The following is a 23,704-nucleotide window of genomic DNA, read 5'->3' as shown; positions in this document are numbered from 1 at the left end:
AATCACACAAGTTCAGTAAATATATATCCCATCCAAAGCAGATGTGGGTTTGAGTGATTAAAGCAAAGGTTTACAGTCCTTTAATACCTGTAAACAAGAATCTGAGAAGCTTAGAAAATCAAAAGTGACATTCAGATTTAAATGCTTAAATAAAAGAAATAATTCAAAATGTAATGTTATTGCCAGAATTCACCCATTTTATAATTATTTTGCAGCAAAATATCAGGGTTTGAACAGATTGTTGAAACCCTTGGAAGGTATATGCAAATATATGTATATCTAAATTTTACTTTGAAAGTTTCAAAGGTTCTTAGTTTGTGGGTGAAGTGCTTACATAAGCATTCAATTGTATGTGCAATTATTTAAAAACCAAAGACTTTAATTTAATGAAGCCATAATTAAAAGAAAATCAAATTTCCCGTTCATTCTTTGTGTGACCAGTATTTAAACCAAACATTTAGATTTTTAAAACCTAGAACCTGTTTTAATCCACAAAGATAGCCTTCTTTTATTACGGGAGCATATATTTGTGAAGGTAAATGTCCCAGCTGTTTGAAGGTCCTGGTAAGGCTCTTTACGTGACAACAAAAACAAAAAGGCTTTAAAGTGTTTGAGTTTACCAGGAAAATTGATATATGTCCTGATAAATATATATATAAAAAACCTGTATTTGCATCTTTCTGTACTTGTAGGTTCAGTGGTTGTTTCTGTGTTGCAGATCCCACAGGGACAGCTACACATTGCCCAGGTGCCCCAAGGAGAGGAGGTCCAAATCACGCAAGACAGTGAGGTAAGTGTCTGAGAAATGCAGAAACACTAAGGCTGTGTCCCAATTCCTTCACTACTCACCATTTAATGCACTCTATAGGACAGTCACCATTTTTACAGAAAAACAAGTGGTGAGCATGTGTCTGAATGATGTTAAAATCCAGGGCCCTAGATAGTCCTGGTCGATGAAGACTTTTAGGGGTTAGGGACTAGTGAGTGAAGTTTGACATGGCCTAGATGGGTTTTCTCAAGTCCTTAGCTGATATCTCATAGAGAAGAATGTAGCTCTAAACGGAACAGAGCTCATTCTTCATGAAAAATGTGTGGTTTTAAAACAAAAAAAAAAGGTCAACATTGTTGCGGCATTACCAGTTTATGAATGGTTTGTAATTTTTTTTAATTTATGAGTTTATTTTGACTGGCATTGTTTGACTTGCTGTTCTGAATTATCTGCAGTATTTAGATGAGCTTGAAGATTAATGTCTAACCTCTGAAAGAAAAATAGCTTTTTGCTAGTAAAATGAGTACCACAGCCAGGTTATTCCCAAGTCCAACCCCACTTTTTAAATGCTACTTAACCCAAAGTGGCGAGGCCTTTTAGCAAAGCCAGCACCGTGTTTCCAAGATAGATTAACCGATGATGAAGCACATGCACCCATAGGAGTGATTGGTGTCATTAGGCAGCTATTGCCATTTTCCAGTAGCCACTCAAATTTACCAATGCCGCACATACATTAAGCACTCAGGAAGTCTGCTTTTAAAGTGATCAAAACTCAGCTGTGTTAGCCGGACAGGGCTCATTGACAAACACGTATGCACCCTTTGAGCCTTTTCCTTTCTTATTGAAGCCCAAGCAAGCAGCGTTTGTTCGCCTTAAGCAGTGATCGGCAGCAGCTTGACGCCAGCGCATATTATTGTTTATACAATACATTGAACAGCTTTTGCAGAGGGCCATGTTTCCACATAATTCTCAGGTGACTCATGTCCCCATCAGACGTTGCTGCACGCACATGCAGGCTGCCAGTTACATTTCTAAACTTTACTCCCAAACCACAGTGTGTTCTTAGGAGGAATTCCTGCATCAGCATCGGGGCTAATGATTTTTCAAGGAAGTGGGGGAGATTTATTTCAAGGCGCCAGTCTACTTACACACTCATTCATGTAATCAAATATTGTACATGATCTATATAGTCCATGCCTGATAGCTTGACATTTAGAAATTAACACCTTAAGCAAGTGGTTTTCTCATTTCCTAGCCAGTGTTGGCACTGAAGCACGTTTAAGAGTTAAGTGACACAGCTTGTTCTCTGGAACATTTTTCTTCTTCTTACTATTTCATTTATGTATTTTTTTTATTAGTATTTTTTTGTTGTTGGCTGATTTTCTTTTTTACTTTAAAGCTTACTAACAAAATCCCCTATTAACCAGATGCCCCTCCCAGAACATGTTTCCATCAGCAGCTGCTGATCACTGGTTTTAGGAAGCTGCTATAGGAGTCTGCTTTAACCATCTCAGAAATCCTTTCCTCATCTGTTTGCAAGCTCAGAGTGCATTGTGTGTGTGTGTGTGTGTGTGTGTCTGTGCATGAAATATAATTGTCAGAAAGAAAAAATGTTCAATTAAATGAGGTAGATGTGGTTTGTCAGATGCAAATATTGATGATTTGCAAACTAGCATTGCGAGTGTTTAAGGGTTTTTAACTTGATATGATTTATGTAAAGCCAGTGATCACTGAGCATTCAAAGATTAGCTAAAACAGTTTAGAAAACAATTTTTAATGAACATTGTAAATAGCTTAGCACTGTTTTCTGACTTAAATCACCTTGTGGGGAGGTTCTTTAGTATTTTTGATGACTTTATGTTCTTTCATGTGAAACATATGAAAATAGTCTGCTGAATTGTCTGTGTTCTTTCCCTTTTAGGGAAATCTTCAGATTCATCAGGTGCACGTTGGCCAGGATGGACAGGTAGGAAAGGATTTATTTTGCTCCCACCTGCATTTATGTATAGCCGCAAACAAGCACTGTCTGAAAACGTCTTTCAAAATGGCGAATTACAGCATTCAAACTGCATGGCTGTCAGTCTGCAGTCCTAACTTTCTACATGGATTTAGATTCTGCGCTTTTACTCTTTTCTTTGGCGTGTGAAATGCTAGCACAGTACATAGGGTGTATGTACCCTTTCATGAATTGTGTTTTTTTTTTTTTTTGTGCAGTCCTCCTGTCTCCCCCATTTTGACTTTGGAGTTGGGGCATTTCCCTTTTTCTCCTAAATTTCTGTTAGCGTTGATCAAAGCAGAACTGGTCTTTTGTCTGGTCATTGCAGTTCACAGACGGATTCCTGATTTCCCTTTTTCATGATTTATTTTTATTTGCTTAGAAAGGAAGCTTTAGGAAAGGAAAGTTTTTCTAGTTTTTTTTCTTAAAGGCTCTTTCAAACAAGTGTCAAAAACGTGTTTTCCATGAATGGCTTTACTAACACAATTAGACCAGTAGTGTTCATTTAAAAAAAAAAAAAAAAAAAGAGAAACAAAACTATTTTTTTTGTTCCATGTCTGACTCAGAAATCCAGAAAGGTTTTCCTAAACATGACCTTTCTTTGTTGCTCTCTTCAAAGTTAGACATTTACCTAAATTAAATTAACTGTGATTTTAAACAGCTTGGAGATTTCCACATCCTGATGCTTTGGCTATAAAAGTTTCTAATAACTGATGTAGTTTGATTAAAAAGGAGGCCCATCTGTGGATGTATTTTGGGGCTCACCCTCAACTCCAGACCCTCAGTGCATTCTTTCAAGGGGGAAAGATAACAACCATCAGAAGTCTGCTTCAACCTTGAGTACAATTTTCTTCTGTTTAAATAATCATACACGAGTATAAACACTATGGTTACACGCAATAATAGTAAAAAAAATGCCAGCTGATGATTCAACTTAAGCTTTAAGGTGACAAAGGAAAGAGAGGAATGTTTTACTTTTTGGAAACAGGTTTGCTGAGGTTTGATAAAGCAAAAATCTGGCTATTATGATCTTTAATATATTTTGCAGAAGGGGTATAAACTTTGGGGGCGTCAGCTCTATTCTGTGGAGCTACAGGAGGGAGTAGTGGCCTTTCATAAAATGGTCAACATTGTGAGGAAAGAGATTTCTGTGGCTTTAGTGAAACATTATATCAACACATCAACCAAATAGTTGAAGCTTGAATCTTCATCAGCTCTTAAAATAGACTGAGAATGACAAGTGGCCATTATAAAGTTTTATATTGAAGCTATCAAAATATATATTGTTTATGTTGGCTGATAAGGAAAATATGTAAAAGGAAAAGAAAAACAATTCCACGAAAAATTAAATGACTATTTTTTTTAATTTGACCATAGAAATTGTAGAAAAATGGTTCACAATTCATTTTAGTCTAGTAATAAATGAATAATTTAAGGTCTGAAACAAAACAAAATGTAAGAAAAAAGAATGATTAGTTCGATTTCTTGGTAAGTATTGTGTAACCATGATATTTTACTAATTAAAAAGGAAAATAAAAGAAAAAAAAGTGGTCTTTTTTAACATTATGCAAACTTTAGTGTTCCCTGTGAGCATTATTGCAAAGGAATGGAAAGTTTCATGTATTATTCAGGATGACTCATTTCAAGATGGTTAAGTGCTTGGGATATTTGCTCCGCTCTTAGTTTTATTTTGCGTCTTTTACAAGCTTGGGGCCACTGGGCATTTGAAACGATCACCCTATAAAAACACATTATAATGTATACGGCATTTGTGCATGGAAGGGACATTTCAGATCAAACAATTATGTGGACTTACTGTTAAGCTTAAATTAAGAGAAAATGTTCTCATTGTTCACATTCAGATCTTTTTTATCTGATTGGCCACAACAGGATTGCACTAGTTTTTATTTTTAAATTAATTTCTTTAAACTCCGATGTTTGACAAAAACCTCAAGTTGACTCTCATTGAAAATATTTAGAAATATGCTGTGGAACGGGAGTGGCGAGCCACCCACTGTTTTGAACTAAGTTCCCTTTACTTCTCTGTGCTTTATATTCTGATAAAGATCTTAGTCGTTAGGTTTTTCTTATGGATTCAAGATGCTCTTTGTGACTGTTTGTGTTGTTGTTTGTATTGTTTCATTGCCTGTTAAGCTCTGCGTGGGTTTTAAATCGATTTGAGGTAGTTGCTGTGAATCCTCAACACCCGCAATTCCCAGCAGCATACTGGTGTCCTCAGATGGCCTGCTGGCGGGGCCTGATATCTGCATTCCTCTGTGTCTCTCGCAAGGATCTTAAATAAGTTCTGGCTCCGGTTTAGATTCAGCTCTGCAACAGATTTCCAGAAGTTATTCCTTTTGAGTTCATGAACTACTCTTTTCTGTACAATGGAACAACATGCATGCAGAACACTGCTTTGAACACGACTTTTTTAGTTGTTCTGTGAACAATCACCATCCTCTTTAAAATTACATGAACAAAAATATAGCAAAAAAAACCAAACAAACAATCAAAAAGGTTCCTTATGCAATATCTAGAAATTTGGCCCACATGAAAAGCATATCTGAAACCTTTCAACATGGTGTTTGCTTGGGCATTCTTTTGATACATTAGCATATTCTTTGATCTTCATGATTCAGGCCAAAACTTGCCAGTTCTATGTTCTGAAGTGGAACGACAATTCTGTCATGTGTTCCAAGAAAAGATGGTTACATTTCCAATAAATACTCAAATGTCCGTTTGACATTACAAAGAACCCCTAAAGGAGAGGATGGATAAGAATGATTATTGCATCATTAGCACCTGTTCCAGGGGGGGTTTTATTTGTACACAAATCTGATAAGAGGCACAGAAATCCTGCATTATCCACCAACTATGAGTATCTTGGAAGAAAATTCATTAATAACAATTGACAGGCATTATGTCTGTTGACATAGATAAAGGCTAAGATTAAACTGACTATCCATTATGTCAGTGTTTTTGTAATCCGGTGCAATATCACCAACTATGTTAGCATAACCTAGTCTAGGCAGTTCATTGGATCCCCCTGCTCTCCTTGCTGCTCCTCTCTGAGGGAGCCTCCTTCTCCTCATTTCATTTTCCCTGTGTGGCGAGGCTGTGGTTACACTTGTTTTTTAAAGGCCACCTGCCACATCCAGTTGCTCCAAGTTACGTTAACTGTGAGATGTTTACACTGTCGGGTCAAATCCCGCTGCTTTCTCAGGCTTTGACTTTTAACAGCTAACATATGTTTTCACATCCAACTCCTTCAGGGATATTCCAAGATGGAAGTGTATTATTGTCAGAATGTTTTTATTTTTCATTTTTTTTTGCATTTACCGGTATATAAAGTGTTTAAAATGTGCATTGTTTGTCTGGTATTTCTCCATCTTCTCCCTATTTCTTTTTGTTTGTGGGCATACTGTAAGTTGTGTCTAACCCCAGCATCAACCCTTGAGGATTCATTGTCAAGCTCTGTAAGAAGCTCACAAGAGGAATTTCAGAATCTTCTGTCTTGAGTTTATCAGGACAAAAGATTCTGAACCTTGTGCTGGCGATGGATACAAGTAATTGCTCGTTTAATTAGTTGTGTTGAAGCCAAATCTCTTCTTTTATTCCTGTGTAAACAAATTCCACATGTTTTGAGTTCACGCTTTAGGCTGTTTGTCAAAAGACAAAACCCATCTTCCGAAATGATTTAGGTAATTTTGTTTTTGCCTGCAAAAATACCATCAAAAACAATGGAAGACGTGTGCATTGAGGTGTTGTTTTATAAGATCGTTTAGTTTATAGGTCAGGCTGCCTTTCCAAAATTAGCTTTTCTTTAAATAATGTTTAGTTTTTTGCGTAACTTTTAATTTGCTTTATGTTGAAGGAAAACCCCCTAGTTGTTTTTGTTCCGTTAAAACGGTGTTAAAAGCAAACTGGATGTACAGATTCAACCAGTACCAATTATTTATTTATTGTTTTAAACTTCCAGACCAAATTCAAAGCTATTTCCCCCCAAAATTTGCAAATACATTTAGGACTTAAAAAAAGTACAATAGGTTAAATCATTTTTCCTGCTTTATAGAAGAAAAAGCTGTTTTCGTTCTGAGACGTGCTGTATTAAAATGTTGACAAGGCTACGCACTGACCCTTGAATTCCCTCTGTCCATCAATCGTCCTCTGAATTTCCACTAGAGACCTTCTGCATGCACCAGCAGCATGCGAAATGCATCTTGCTTTTCCCTTTGTATGTTTATCTAACGGCTCATGTGCACAATCATTTTAAATTCACTGTATAGTTCCAGTTGGAGCACAGATTTATTGCTTTCAATTCAGAGGATTGCACATCTGTTTCCTTGTTAATCGGGGCCACTTAAGCTCTGAACTCAAGGTGACCGTGCCAGTTGAAAGTCATAGCAATGCGAATAGAAAGGGGTCCAAAATCCCCCATAAAAACCTTTTCATGCAGACAGACGAGGAAAGACAGAGCCATGAAACTACAAAATAACAAGTCCTTTACTGCACACACTCACAGTCTCCAGCCTCTTATCTAGTGCCCTCCTTCCTCTGTGCTGTGATCTTACCCTGAACTGATGCAGACCAAATGGGAGCCTGGATGATGAAAGGAGTGACTGATGAGAAAGAGAAGGAGGGAAAGGGAAGGAAACGGCAGAAAGGAAACAGGGAGACAGAAGCAAATAAAAAAAAAAAAAAGGAGGAGACCATCTGGAAGACACATTTTTGTCCAATTGATTCTTAAAAGTTGACACCAACTGAGCTGGGAATCACACAACAAATAAGGGTGTTACCAGGTTCAAAACCATGGAGAGGAGCACTATCCCGTTGGAACAATGACCTCAGATAAAGTCTTCTGCTCTAGCATGAGGTCTCTCTAGTCCTTAATAATGGAGCAAGGTTGTGTAGGGGGTGCAGTGGAGCACCCACCAAGGTAATCAAAGTTGTGTTCCTTTCCAAGTATGTCAAGAATGACAAATGAGGTCCTCTAGTAGTTCTGTTTATCAGTTATTATAAAATACAATTCACATTATTGAGGAGTGAAAACACAGCTTATCTTAAAAAGGGCTTGATATGTCTTTTAAAAGCACACATTTGATTTTAATCTATTTAATTAATAAAAAAATGTTATCGGTACAAAATGCATTTTTAATGGTTTTGTGAATGATTTTGTTAGGTTTACATTAATAATTTGCATATTTATTTAAAAAAAACTATAGAAAAATGATCTAGCTTTAATAATTCAAGCTTTTTTTGGGGTAGTTCTTAAAATGTACATTCTGTTTCAGGGTTTCTGCTGTACACTGTCATATTTTCTCTTCTTTTAACATTCTCTTGGCAACCCCTAGGTCACTATTGAGTTAAAAAAAGAACTGGGTTTAAGCTAGCTCATCTGCCAGATCTTGTTGTTCATGACTTAGCCTGTCTTTCCTTGCCTGGAATGCTGACGGAACTTCTTGGACCTTTCATTCGCCCAAAACTACCCTGTGAGATGCAGCCACCGTGACAGTTCTCTCGGTGTTACGTGGGTTTTTACCTTTGTAATGTGCAGTATCTAGTGTTTGCCAGACATTCTGTTTGGAGTTGTTTTCCAGAGTTCAGATCTGTATTTGCCATGTTCTGTCAGTGACATCTGGCTAACTGTCTGCACTGTCATGATGTGCATAGCGCTTTTTGTGCCTGCCTTACAAAGTGGAACAGTTCCATTCTTCCAGAGAAGTTGTGGATCTGCTCTAAAGTGGCAGAGATGTTGGTTACCTCTCTGACAAAAAGCTTCCCTGTAGGATTACTCGTGGGCCAAATCTTTGCGGTTCCAAACTTCTTCCATTTCACAATATGATTCTGGGAAAAAAAAGAATTAGTTCCTTTCTTGAAACTTTCTACATGGCTTCTTGTCCATTTGGTAAGCTTTCACAACCTGGCAGAGTTTCCATTATTGGCATTGGGAATTTTATACAGAAATGTCATTTCCTTTCAATCTTACTTTGCTTACTTTGACTCTCCAAATGTAATGTTTAGGTGTCTTTTGCAAGTTATAAAACTTTCAATTTTCCCACAGAATGTTTCCTACTAATAAGGTGCTTCTGATAAACATATTTGCAACATGACTGTAGTGCTGTGCTACATGAGGAAAAACAACAGAGCCAAAATGAGATGATGGGAAAAAGCTCGATCCATAGAGAAATAGTTTGACTCATTCTCCCGCTGTTGTCCTAAAGTTTCATGAATCACTTGATGTTGCCGATGAGAAAGGAACAAAAAAAAAACTGTTCATCACTATCACAATTTCTTATAACCTTCTGTCTTCTTTCTTAACCCTTTACTTCATTTCTTCTAATGAGGATTACAAGTCGTGCTTGACTCTTATCTGAGCTCCCTGAAGAAAAGGGACGCCCTGGACAAGCTACCAGACTTTCCAAATGGATTTAACTTGATATATTTTTTGTTTTGTTTTTACCTCTATTGCTTATGTTGTGTTTATCCTCGTTTAGTTTGGTTCAACAGGAGTTTAGATATTAGGTTGATAATATGAAAATCAATTGTCTTTTAATCTTCCATCAAATTAAGTGAGTGAAATGTAGTCTGATGGACAAAACTGGTATTTGACTTTTTTTTCCTGTCTATTCTAGCCTGGAATGACTGAAATGAATGTGATGAATCTTGCAGAGTAGCAGCAAATCCACTGTTGAGCAGGCCAGTAGATGTGAAAGGACTCTCAACATCAGAAATCATTAAACCTTACCATGACTGTCTGAAGAATCCAGCACATCTCAAGAGGACTATGAAGCCTTGCAAAAGTCAGTGATTCTGTCATCGGCCTGCATCGTTTATCGATGATGGACTTGACTGCTGGCCATCGTGGCTTTTAGATGTGTTTCTCCAAAGTCTCAACCCATTTCCCCTGCTTCTTTCCCCCCTCCTCACAGTTAAATCCTTGCCATCTTTTCTTGTCAGCGAGTTTCTGTGCACCTGTTGGATCTTCCCAAGCGACATTGTTCACAGTCAGTGTGGGAAATGAGTCGCAGAGCAGAGGCCAGCTTGGCAGCGGTCCTTCTGCTCTTGCTGCCAGGACCTGGAAGACGGCACCAGGAAGAAAAATAGAGAACATGATTGCTGTAATTACAGATTAAAGAGAGGGAAAGGAAGACAAATGTTGAAGAAGTTTAACTTTTCAAACAGACTCGAGTGTTCTTTTGTTCATCTTTGTATGGCAAAAGCCACGGACGGCCTCTTTTGATACACGTCGGCATGAGACGGGTCTGCTTTGTAAATTCTAATAGCAAAGAGGATGATCAGGGTAGGTTTAACCTTACAGAACCTGGGTGCTAGAGTCGTCTGGCAGGCTGTAAGCTTGAGTAACTTATGCGTCTCTGCTTGAAAAAAATCCTTTCTTTTCTAGGTTTTTTTTCCCTGATGCCTGTGAATTACAGTGCTAGGGAAGGACAAAAATTAGAGGATAAGATAACGACAAAATGTTTTATGACCTATCTTTACAATACGCTTGATCTACGTAAACTTTTTGAGATTTAGAGGCCTGGTGGTGGATCGTATTTCAAAGGAGCAGTGCTCTGTGTTATATCCTGAAGGCATTTTGGCCTGGAGGTGAAGGAAGAAAGACAGGGAAATGATTTTAGTCCCGAATGTGAGCTTTTGTGTCTAACGGGGTATAGCATCCCCCCGTCCATGTTATTTATCTTTTGTTTGCAGGTTTCTGTCTTGACAGAGGAACACATTAGATGTGGGTATACATAAAAGTGTCCTTCACTTGAATGGGAATAAAGAAAAGTGACTGCTATTATCATGGAAGAGTATTTTATAACATTAATCTGTGCCAAAGGTTGTTTTTTAACGTTAGCATCGTCTAAATGTTTATGTGACAACTAAGCAAGTGATAAGTACAAAGAGATAGTATGAAATTAATGGGAATGGGAGTAAACCAAGCATTATTTACCTGTTTAAAGTGTAATAGAAGTAGTAAAGTTGAATTTTCCTTAAAGATGTCTGTCCTTGATGTGTTCAACAATGGGCTTACACAATGTTTTTAGTATGATGGCGTGCGTCATCTGTGGATTCAAACCGGATTCAGCCTCGCAGCTGTTTTGATTCCAAGGTGTCGGGTGTGTTTGTCTTTTTGACAACAGCATTTTGATGGCTTCAATCACAGGTCATCTGAACGTGTTTGGTTCTCAGATTTTACAACCTTTCTCTTGGTACCTAATTTCTAAGGCAGTAAAACTGCAAACAGAAGATTCTTCAGCTCTGGTATGTTTGGAAAAGAATATTTCTTTTAAGAAACGTCTTGGCCTCATTTCTGTGTTTTTAAATTTTGGCGTAAGCTAAATTGATTTGTTATGATGTGTGTCTTAGTGTGATATTTTGTAAGTAGAGTCTTACAACCTGTGTATATCATCTCCTCTGGCTCCGTCCAATCAAACAGGATAATTGGAAACATGATAAAGGCAACATCTTAAATCCTAAAAATTTACTGACGTCGTAAAAATGCCTTCGTCATTCTGGCGCGCCAAGTTTGTTTTTGAAATGGAGAACAGATAAAACCTTAAATGACTTTGTTTTACTTTTTGCTTTTTAGGCAGCCCTGTTGTCATCTTCACTTATTATTTATGTCATCAGCACTCTCCTGTTTTTGTGGTCGGAGATCAGAGGTCAAGTTAAGCTACAGTTGAAAACCTTTGTAAACTCTACTGCAGTGTGACTCCCTCTTAGCTGGTGGGAGTTATGAAGCCAAGGAGGGGTTTGATTGGTTGCATGTGTTGAGCTGTTTGCTCATTTCCAGACTCAGGGTTTTTGGGGGAAAATTGTAAATTTTTAGGTCACAAGGTCATTTATAACATTTGAAGCAAAGAATTATATTATCAGTGAGAATTGAGAAGTGACTGTGTTGACTATTTTAGTGTTTATCTGCAAATAGGTGAAATAATCTTTAGCAGAATCACAAAGTCAATGATTTCTCTTTAATCATTTACATTATGTGACAAGACCCAGGCTTAATATAAAGAGAGGCAATGGTTGTCTAACTAAGAGACTTACTGACTCCAATGAAGCAGATTTATCCAGATTTTTTCCAGATCCAGACAAAACAATGTGTAGGACAAATGTGGATCTTCCCAGCCAATTTGCAGACCAGCCTCAGTTTTCTCACTCCTTGGCTCTGACCCCACCTAGCCACCCGGAGCTAGTGTTTCTGCTCGGACATCTGTCCAGTGTTGGCAACCTCGGATGTTGTTGACAGCAGCTGAACCGAGAGGAAGTTCCAGGCACTCCAAAGTCCAAATGTTTCTTTTTTGGTTTCCGTGTTTTTTTCCCTCTTACATCTGAAAGAAGAACTGGTGTTTCTTTAAGTATGATAGAAACCAGCTTTAAGTGGCTTTATTTGATATAGCCTGAAATGTGTATTAAAAGTCAGATTCAGGTGCGTTTTCGTACAAAGATCATTGATCCTTTAGATCAGCGTTTTGATCTAGTGTTCCGTGAAAGATGGTCAGGTGTGCCGCGGGAAATTATTAATTTTCAGCTATCTAAAAACATTTATGATCACCAGAATATCAGCTCTGTGTTCATCAAAAAAGGCACAGGTTTCACACCGAGTATTTTGCTGACTGCTTTCTGGAGCTGTTCAAAATAAATACACCGGATCTCTCATCATCTTCCTCTCTTTCATAAGGATTTTAAGAAAAACTTTTGATGGTAGCTCCACCCACACGCGTCAGGAGCGTCAGGTTTCTAAACACACTTTTGGACAAATGTCCAGCTGCGACTTTGACACGGGTTAAAAAACAAAGGCGAGAGGACGCAAATTTGATGCGCAAATTGTGTTCATTGTGAACAAACAAATGATGGGGAAAGAGAATGGGGGAGGGAGGGCAATGTGCAGAACCGGGGCTCATATAGATTTAGGATCATCCATTCCCTCCATGGAATCTGGTGTCAGATCGTGTAAAAAGTGAACAAAATAATGAAGCTCAGATAAGTAAGTCAGTCCGGCATCAGCGCCACTGCTTTTCACTACATTTCCCATGTTGCATTGGTGTGACAGAATCTCTTACTGTGCTGCTTGCTGTTAACTGTCATGAAGCACAACAAAAGAAAACATCTGTTCTAACAGTTTGCAAAGCTTCTTGATGAAATCAGAGATAAACAGTTTATTTCTCCTTCAAGGTTTGTGTTGGAGAACAAACGAGTTAAAGTCAGAGATTCCAGTGTTTGGTCCAAGTTATCTTTATAAAAGAAAGAACTGCTCTTTAATCATGTTTGTTTGAAGGACAAATCCCATTTCAGACTTTATTCACTTTTTGAAAAACTTGAAGTTAAGTTTAAATATAAGAAATAACAAAATAAAAGAAAATCAAAGAAACAGGACTACAGACACAATTAAACTAAACTGAAACAATTTATTCACCCCAAAAATAAATAAAATATTTTGTTAATGTTCCATCTTTGATTTAAATAAAAGAAAAACTAATGAAACACCAGCTTGTTCACTTTTTGTGTAGTTACAACTGAACTTATAAGCATTAATATAATGTTGATCTTTGTTTGTCTAAAATGCATCAAGCATGCTGTGATAATATATTACAGTTGCTTTAGCACAAACATAAAAAAATAGGCTTATTTAATAACTAAATTACCGTTTGGAAAGAGTGTCATTTTATTTGTTTTTTGTGAGATTTACATGAAATTCTATTTTAATAAACTGGAGGGAAAAACAAATTATTTTTGAAATAATTATTACTAAAGTATTAGAAATTTATTAAAAGGTATTGCAACTCTTAGGAAAAACAGCTGAAAATTTAAACTTTTTGTGCCTCAAATATTACAAAAAATGCATGCGGAAGGACTGTAGATCAATACAGACTACAGAGTTTCTCTTTTTAAAAACGTTTTGGTTGCTGGTGTGCCACAGGATATTTGCCAAGGAAAAAGTGTACCTTTGGTCAAAAAAGGTGGAAAAACACTGCTTTAGATTATTTAAAAAAACTGAGTCAGTCAAGGAGTACAATTAAAAAAAACATACAACATTCAGCTCAGATCTCCTTTTGAAGACCCACTCTGATCCTCTTTAGATCTATTGTAAAAGCATTCCCAGTTGTCTTTTAATTCTGATTATGCCTTTTTAGCCAAAATTCAAAAACTTGAGTCGTTTTCTTGGCCATAGTTCCAACAGAGAAGCAGGAGTTTAATAGTAATTCACGTCTGAGTTAGCGTGAAGTAAGCCTTCCCCCATTTCCCATCATCTCTTCGCTTGCACTCTCTCCCACTAGATTGCTGCCCCTCACAACCCCAACCTAACCTTATAGGCGCAACCGAAAAGGAGAGTAACATATGAGCTATCCAGCCGTAGAGTTTTGAGCCAGGGGTTGGGCAATTTAAATAAAGAAATACTCAGAAATGCAATTAAACACTTAATTTGCTTTATAAATGTCCCCTTATGAGAAAAAGGCTACAAGAACATGTTAAAAACACCAAAAACACCATTTTTATCAAAGTCTGTCTTATGTTTGCACCTTTCTGTGTATCAAATTAGGACTTTTTAAAAGATTGTATTTTTCTACAAACTGTCTTACAGTTCTCATGATTCCGTTCTTTTCTGTAACGTGAAAGGAAACTAGTTTAAATTGAAGCTTCTCTGACAAGCAGAGATGGATTTTCGGTTTAAACTTTTCCCTATCCTTTGGGTTAGTTTTCTTCTGTCAGTGAAACATGCTCTTTCACTTTAAGCACTTTAAGCTGCTGTATTTCTTTTTCATGCATCTGTCGTCTCTTACCCATTGCTTTACATCTTTAGGGTTTTAAATCTATAGAATTATTATCATTATTGTTTTTTTTTTTGCATTTTAGTTTTTACTTATTATTTTTTACTTTTTTCCCCCTCCAGGCTAGATCTGCTAAAAAGCCACCAGGGAATTTCCGATCTTCTAGGTTATTCCATGTTCTTTTTCCCCCAAAATGTACTATGTAACAGTGTAACAGCTCTTTATTCCTGCCTGTCTAAACTGCTCTGTGGTCTTCCAGCTCTCTTCTGGCCAACAATCTGATTAGTTAAAGGTGTCGGCCACTAAAATCTGGAGGTCAGAAGACACCCTAAAGTGCCGCAGATGGTCTTTTGGGTGATTAAGTAGTGTTCAAAGGTTTGTGCGTTTGAACTTTTTAGTTCTTGTAATTGTCTGGCCTTTTTTTTGACAATAAAACATTTCAGATTTATTTTTTACCTCATCAAGACTTTTCTAAACCCATTATAATCATTTCAAATAAATTGTTTCCAGTGAGCCTAATGATAATTATGCTCTATTGACAAAATGAGAGGTAATTAGTATCATTTGAAACCCCATTACTGATAGGTTTTAACACGAGTAAATGTATAAAAACAAGTTTTTTGTGACACTATCTTCATTTCTTGATTGTACATTCAGTTCTGATTGATTTTCTCTGGCTTACGCTTTAAAGCCATGTGTAAAATTGTTAAACTGAAAAAGAGGAGGCCAGTTGTTCTGTCAAAAAAAGTCGTGGGACAGGATGTAGCGGCAAAAAGTTCCTGTGTAATGACTGCAGAGATCTCATAGTCTGTTCCAACTCTGTAAATGCTTTAGCGAGCCTCTGTGTGCTGCTCCTCACAGCTGAGAATGCAAACTGCTCACAAATGAAAGTAGCGACTGTTTGAGGGAGACGAGTGTTAACTATTCTTGCGTAGGATCCCTAAAAACCCCACCTCGCCAAAGCATTGTGTTTGCTCTTTAATGGGACTTAGTTTGAAGCTAAATCAGCTTTTTGAGTAAAAGAAAAGAAATGAGTCAGACGAGAAGATGCCTCTTTATGGAAGTGTTTTGTAAAGAAATATTTAGCCAACTTGCTTTTAGGTTCTCTTTGTTCCCAATAAGTTGTCTGAGTCAGCATTGTTTGGGTGGGTTCAGCCTTCAAAAGCCCTGATGTTCGTGATTTTTGCCTGACAACTTTATCATGGTCTGGTTACCAAATATTGCCAGGTGTTTATATCCATCTAGCAGTTTCCCAGCCTTTGGTAAGAAATGTGGCTGCTGGCAGAGACTCGCTGCATTGATATTCTCCTTAAACTCCTGGCAGGATGGCAGACCCGAGTGTTTCTTAACATGGTGACTTATTTCTTAATAGAATACTGTTTACAGCATCCCTCCAGGGTATGTTCCACATGATTGTGTTTTATGGGCCACCAAACGCTGGTTTTCATTTAGGCACAGCTGTTGGAATCCTCAGTGATATCAAAAGATGAGCACAGTCAACCCCAATCCAGTCGCTTCTTGAAGTGGCCTTGCTGTGTAATGGGATGAGTCAGGCTCAACTCGTACACTAATGGCTTCCATCAGGCCTGAATGGGCCTGGCACACTGTGGCGATGAGGCAGCAGAAATTGTGGTGAAGCTGGCAAAGTGTCTCTTTGGTGAATTCAGAATGAACTTCTGAGGCTCATTTCCAGCTCAGAACATCAAAGTCGCAGTCAGGCTCAGGGTTTCGAGACCCCGTGGGTTATAGGGCAACAAATATCGTCTGAGGCCTGTGAGGTTTAGACTTTTCCACATATTTAAACAAAAATGTTTATTGTCTGTTAAAGATGTCTCAGTCGGTTTAAGCATTGAGCACAGCTGGAACAAGACAAAGTGGCAACAGAGACCTCCCACCACAAGATCCACGCAAACAATTGTAAACTTAGGATGTTCGAAAAGATTCAAGGATAAAAAAAAAAAACTCATCAACAAATAGCCCACTTCAAAAATAAGTAATGGCCACCCTCTGGGAAACTTATGGTTAAAAAGACTGAGGCCACACTTGAATGATTCATTGTTGTCTGTCTGATTAAAATGAACATGCTTTCGCTCAAAGCTAAGTGAATGTTTCCCCTCCATCCATCTTTCTGTGTCTTTGTGTTGACAAGATGATTGCATGTTGATTAGTATGTGTCTTGTCACATGGGTGTTAAGTCTTTCAGATTTACAGCAGTACCCCACTCATCTCGCAGCAGTTGTGCCTGAATATTTGAAAGAGGACATGTGCAACCATAAAAATTCACATGGCATTTATCTTTGTGTAGTCACAGTCTGGACGGCCCTGCAACACGACAAAGTTGTAGAAATGACTAATATTGCTCCTGCTGTACCCCAGTGTTATTCAGTTGGTGCATTAAAACTCAGCTCAAAGCAACAGTGGGATATTATAATCACTTAACCTTTTTTTTTGTTTAGTTTTGAAGAACAACTCTGATGAAAATCCCTTTTTTTGTGTTTTTAACATTTCCTCTCATGATCGTGTATAAAGAAAATTGAGCTTAAGATTTTATATCTTTATTCAAATAATTGTGAATCAGGAGCAAACAAAATACGCCATTGGAGAAAGTTTGTCTCTGTGATGCAGAAGCTACATTTGGCAGGTCACAAGCTCCCTGCTCTGCTTCATTGTGATGCATCTGCTTGTAGACAAATAGATCCAATTATGTCTTTGTTTTCCTCGTCTGAACTGATATCTGGCTCAAAACAGTTTGGACGGTTTTCCCAGGTGAACAGAATGACTTACTACAAAGAGAAAAGGCTGAAATGGTCATAGTCCTAACTTGCCGTTCTCTTTTCTCTTTCCTGACTACCTCAGGTGCTGCGTGGTGCTCAGCTGATCGCTGTTGCGTCTGCGGATGGAGCAGCCACTGCAGTGGAAGGCTCCGCCCTCCCGCCTGATATCCAAGTGCAGTACGTCCAACTGGCACCTGTAACAGATCACGCTGCAGCTGTCCAGGTAAACCCTCTCTTTTCACATGTCACACTGTAGTACACTCACTGAAAGGAAAACAAAAAACACAAAGAAACATCAGCCCTCCACTAAACACAAAGTGTTACTGCGATGTGTTCCAGCTGCCAAATATGAAAGCAACTATCGGTAGTAATGGGAATCTACTTTACACATTTGTTCTCTGGCCAGCCTATAATAGAGGGCTAAAGTAAAAGCATATCAGTAATCATGTCAATCAGATTAAGTTATGCACCATAATCTGACTGGAAGAAAATCTACACTGAAATGCTTTCACTTCTTTTTGGTTTTATGGTGTAAAAAGTTGCAACTGATTCACTGTTGATACTTCCAAAAATGCATAGCATCATTGGTGTGAATATTAAATGTAAAGATCTAAACCAAATTTGATGATAATACTTCAAACATGTTTTCTCATCCTAATATGTTTGATTTAAAAAAAAAAATTATTATATTACTAAATGATAATGATGAGATTACTCTTTTTGTCTTCTTATCTGTATAAGTGATCTTTCATTATGATTTGTGTCAAAACTTCAAATATTTTACAAAGGTATTAGAAGACAACAAAACAAAAGTCTTTGCCTTTTCAGTTTGACGGTTCTTAATTTACATTTGTCTAAGTTATTGAACTGTCTGAGATGAGCATTGTCCTTTTCATTGCGTTCTTTGGGTGTGATTCACCGAAAAATGACGATGATCGTGTTTAATTATTCTTTGTTTTTTTTGCAATCAACTGTTTGTTTACTCAACTGATTAGTTTGAAGGGAATTTTTGGTTTGAAAAGATCTCATTTAGTGCTTGGAGTTTGATTGTACACAGAGCTCAGCAAAGTCAACAAAGCTGACGTAGGTTTGATCAGTCACTGCCGTACGGTTCAGAGCAGATGGAGTTCAGTACGGCTATTTGGTTTGGGTTGCTGGGACAATAGATAGAAATAGCAACAATGGGTAACAATGAACAACAACATAAAAGCAATGTTGGAAAAACCAGACCCCAAAACTGCATCTAGTCTGCTTTAACCACTTAAAACCTCTCCAAGGAAGTTTAAATGGTAAAAAAATAAAGAAATAAAAAGTTAAAAAAAAAAAACAAGACCCAGGAAGAAACATGCTCATGCTACCTGGTGCAGTGTTTTCCTTTAACAAATATAGCTTTTAAACTCGCTTCTACCATTTACTGTCTGTCAGGTCAAAGTTTACAGAAAGGTCAGTGCTGATCTTGTTTCACTCTTTTGGAATCATATCTTACAAAGAGACCTGTTCTCATCAGTTTCCAGACATGTGGTAGCATTTAAACAAATCCTTGAAACATTACTGGGTCCAATCTATTTATTTGGTTCGGCATTTCCCTTTCTTTTTTATTTAATTGTTTCCATTACCAGATTAAGTAGGGGCTAGCACAAAGGGATATCTTTTGCTTTCCAACAAGCATTTTTTGCGAGCTCTGGGTGCTCTTAGGCTTCACTTATCATTAGTTTGAGCCATAAAATTTAAATCCACATTTTTCAATAAAAGTTACTAATTTATTTCACTGAAGGTCGTAACAAATGTGTGGTTTGAGACTGGGCAGATAGAGAAATGTTTTTTTTTTTTGTACTCCTACTGATTTTAGACATTTTCAGCATAAAGGCAGCACCAATAAAGCTCCTATGAAGAATAAAAAGCACATTCTTGCACGCTACCAACAGTGTTCACCTGCTTGTCTGTATGACAGTTGCTTAAAAGTGAACGTCAAATTCTCAGATAATAATTTTTATTTTCCTTTAACGTTTTTTTAAGCCCTGCTACACCCACTGAAGAAAATACGTTTAGAAGGGAAGGCTGGTAGGAAAATTCTAATGGCCGAGCATTCCACTGGTATTTAAACGCAGAACTTACGGACGAATTTGTGAGACGTGAAAACAGTCTCACGGTAGATCCGTGCGTAACTTTGGCTTGGTGTGTGCGTAACAAGGAATTCGTGCATGTTTTTCAAAGATGTGTGTGTGTAAGTAGTTTCAAGCTGTTGTAATCTTAATTTGTGCATACGTAAATTGCATTTTGTATTTTTTTCATTTTATATAATTTTAACTTATACACAAAACGTATTATGTGAGTAACAAATCACGCACAAATCCAAATTTATGCATAAATCCTAATTTACGCACACACAAAGCAAGAATATGCATACACAAATCCTAATTTACGCACAAATCAAGAATTACGCACGCACAAATCCGACTGAGTCTAATTTCTCTCCATATTGATCTATTGTAAAAGTGTTCCTTTTATAATAGAGGTCTTTAGAGGTCAATAGAGGTCTTTTAATTACAATTATGCCATTCTTAGCCAAAATCAGTAAACCTGTGTTGTTTTCTAGGACATCATTTCTGCAGAGCGGCAGTAGCTAAGCAGAAATTTCTTTTTGAGTTGTTGGTGGGACTGTTGGCGCGGAGTAAGCCCCCCCCGTTCCCGTCAACTATCTGTTTACACAGTCTCTTGCTAGCCCTTCACGACCTCAACCTAACATTACCGGTGAAAGAAAAATGGCGAGCAATATTGGAGCCATCCAGCTGTTCAAAGACGTACATCGATCTATTTGTCTGCAGGTGGATGCATCAGAATGCAGCGGGCTTGTCGCCTGCCAATTGTAGCTTCTAGGTCACAACTACAAGCTTCTTCCTTCTGCGTTGTTTTCGTCTGTTGCTAATTTACAACGATTTGAATAAAGAAATACTCAGAAATGCAAAGGAGGACATTTTCTATATGTCCTCCATCATCAAAAAAACGTTTCCAGGACATGTTAAAAACTCTAAAAACACAACTGGGGGTTTTTAACATTTCTTAATAATAGATTAGCTGTAATTTTATTTTCAAAATTGATTTAAAACCAGTTCCAACCCAATTCCGATTCCAAAATCTTGGCAGTTACTTGTAACAAATGACAAAAATTGTCTTTTATATCGATTCTAATCAATGCACTAACTTTTACTCTTTTTCTTTTTTTTCCTCCTAGCTTTTTCAACCAAAATCAATATTTGCTTTGCAACGTTGCGATTGAATTCCTACAGAAAAGCCTGATGTTTACTTGGCTTCCGTTAAGCCAACGTTTGCTTGATTGTTGGATTGTTCTTTTAGCCGGGTCCAGCTGTTCTCCATTCAGAGCTGTTGTGTAGTGACAGCATGCTGGGCTGCAGGGAGGGTTACATGCTGCAGGTGTCTTTGAAGGAACCTCTGGCATGTATTTCAGGAAGGAGTGAGTCATTCTTCATAGTCATCATCTGAGTCACAAACCTCTCTTTCTTAGGTTTTTTAGCTGCACAAACTCACTGTGTCATCAACCATGAGGGAAGTCTATTTAAACACAATGAGTTGTTTTTTTTGTCAAGCTTTTCTCTGCCTCGTTTCTTCCCCACATTCTTTCATCTTTAGTTTTGTCTCAGTTGTACACATGGACTAAGTGAAATGCTTCACAATAACCACGCATGTTTTAAGCACAACTAATTAATTAGTTTTTTGTTGTGCTACTTTTTTGCTGATGATCTACTAGTCTATTGTCCCAAGAGGGCAGCCATGCTTTTATTAGCTAAAGTTTCATTTTTATGGAATAAATCATTTCTGTTTTGGTTTTATTCAGAATGGTTTGGTCATTTTTACAACAACAGTGCTCAGTCTTTGAGGAAAAATTGAAGAAACCTTAGTGTTTTTTTCTTAAACAACCAACAAGTTCATGTGTTTTAGCGAAAATATTTTTGAGGGTGTGAGTCTTTGGATGTTACTGCTTTTTCCTAGGTACTCTTGAGGCACTGATAGCGCAGCAATGACTAAAACTGGTTTAAAGGAAAGACTGAAAGACCTTGGAATGATGATCCTAATAAAAATTGGACATACTTTCTTTTTCAGTACAGTTCATTATAAGAGAATCAATCATGTTAGACTATTTGAGCTGATAATTGCCTCAGATACGCATGGGAACTTTGAAAAATTGCGTTTGTCACATTTAATGGTGAGTTCAAGAGAGAAGGTTTGATGATTTCTCTATTTTCCTTTCATGGTCCTCTTTGCAGGCTGCTGAGTTGGCCCCCGCCCTGCAGGCTGACATCGAGGTGAAAGAGGCCATCCAAGGTGCCATCCATGGAGGCAGCGGCGAGGTTGTCCAGATTGTCACCTCTGTTGCCACCTGAGATCTTATTGTGTTCGAATCTTATCTCTTCCTTTCAGTTTGGTTTGATAAACTTCTAAACAGTCCGACAAGCACACAACTTCAAAAGTCTGAAGAAATATTAAAGGTCACTGATGAAACGGAGGGATAACTTTTATTTTTTTTATTTTTTTTTGTTTTGTTTGATTTTCCTGGCAAATGTCTCACTTCATTGCCAGACAGATTTTGCAGTGTGGGAATATTCACAGATCTTTAAAAGACTTTTGTGCTCCATCATCATGAAAAAGGTCTTTCTGCGCTGCAAAAAACGTATCTTTATGCGGAGCGTCGTCCTGCCTCAACATCAGCTCCAATTCTTCTGCACATGGAGATATTTGTACTAAATCTGTACAGAAACTTGCACTGGAAAGTGGATTTAGAGAAGAAATGCTAACCTCCGTTGTTTTTAAGAGAGTTCTTTTTGTTACAACAGCTCAGTCCATAATTTGTCTCCCAGCTATTAGCTTAACCCTCTTTTACTGTGTTCAGCTTGTTTACATAGTTGTTCAGTCCCACAGTTTAGTTTGTTTTATTTATGTAATTGCAAGATGATATGAATTGAATGTGGAAAGCTTTAACTTCAGAAGGGCACGAATTAAAGAGATGGTGCCAGTGGTAGGCAGAACTAGATGCTTTTCGGCGGACAAAAAACCCCTAAAAGATGTTCGTCTCCTCCAATTTTGCCTGTGTGACTGATCCGTTCGTGTGAATAAACATGTTTGTGGTTACCATAAAAGGGTGCTTTTATTTTAGTTCTCAAAAAAGAGGATTTATGACTGTCTGAAACGATCATTTCTATTTGAGGCTGTGGAGGTTGTTAAAACAATCATACAAACTTGCTACTGGGCTGTCAGCAAAAGGGAAAAATAAAAGCCAAACTTTTGGGGCTTGTAATCAATCTTTTTGCTTTTAAACCCCATCGTGTTCGAAACGTTTTTCTTTTTACTTCTATGGACCGGAGGCATGTCGTGCGAGAGTAATGCTTCATTAACAATGGGTTTCAGAGAAGTCAGAAAAAAGATAAGCATGACACTGACTGAGACACCCTGAGAATGGATGTGTTGGGTTGGATGTTTTTCCCATGCTCAAAGTGATGTAATAGTGTATTTTGTAGTGAAGATAACAACCAGGCAACAAAAAAAAAACTTGATAAATCAACATCCACGGTCTTGGCCGCTTCTTCTTGTTTCCTTTAAGTCTGTCATTGCTGTTTCTGACTCCTTTTAAACAGGCTCTTCTTGTTGTAAATTTGTCTCACTGGGCTTCCGATGTTTATTTTTTTAAACTCTTTGAACTTGCGTTAACCTTTTTTTTTATTTTCCTTGCTTGACCTACAAAAAACTATTTTCTCCCACTTAAAATGCTCATCAGTTCTGGGTTGTAAAATGTATTTACTCTCTTATGATTTCCGATGTTATCACCCTTCCAGTGAGCCTCTTACATGTGTAGAAATTTAGAAGGGAAAGGACCGTATCATTCACTTCTACAAATATGAGCTCCACCCAAAAGGGGGATTTGTCACTATGGCAACATGCCGTTTTTTTGCTCAGTATTGGGATTTCACCAAAAAATCCTTCGACGTAATCTGTTGATCACTTACATAAACTGTTACAGTTGGAACAATCTGTCCTTACTGGAATCTTCTGAACTTACTTGAATCACTATATTTAATAAAACTCCTGACGTTTTTGCTTTTTTGTGTAATGCTCAGCCTCAGTTGTAAACTTACTCCCTATAAAGAAATGGATAAATTATGTAAAACTCTTTTTTTGTAAGAGCCGTGGACACTGTAAAACTCAAACAAACATTTTTATATAAAATATTAAAGTTGTTAGGTATGCTATGTTGCAGAAAGAGGGAAAATTCCTTGGAGGTAAAATAACAATTCCAAAAAAGATGAGAAGTTGCTTCATTGTCCAGACTGCAGAAGGTTCTGTGTTTATGTGGAGGCGATACTTTGCTTGGTAGCTTCTG

The 23,704-nt window shown here is 37.5% G+C and overlaps 1 protein-coding gene across 1 annotated transcript in view; it reads left to right on the top strand.

The window, feature by feature from the left end:
• banp (BTG3 associated nuclear protein) overlaps positions 1-22,597 on the top strand; it is a 33,438-nt gene extending 10,841 nt beyond the window's left edge. Inside the window, exons 10-13 of the mRNA XM_011476288.2 lie at positions 719-790; positions 2,691-2,735; positions 17,396-17,536; positions 21,597-22,597. Coding sequence (XP_011474590.1) covers positions 719-790; positions 2,691-2,735; positions 17,396-17,536; positions 21,597-21,713 — 375 coding nt within the window. The 3' untranslated portion in view covers positions 21,714-22,597. The remainder of the gene's footprint in view (positions 1-718; positions 791-2,690; positions 2,736-17,395; positions 17,537-21,596) is intronic.
• Positions 22,598-23,704: the final 1,107 nt, after the last annotated feature.

The sequence above is a fragment of the Oryzias latipes genome, chromosome 6 (assembly GCF_002234675.1).
Source record: "Oryzias latipes chromosome 6, ASM223467v1".
Lineage (NCBI taxonomy): Eukaryota > Metazoa > Chordata > Actinopteri > Beloniformes > Adrianichthyidae > Oryzias > Oryzias latipes.
This window is presented reverse-complemented; position numbering and strand designations above follow the sequence as displayed.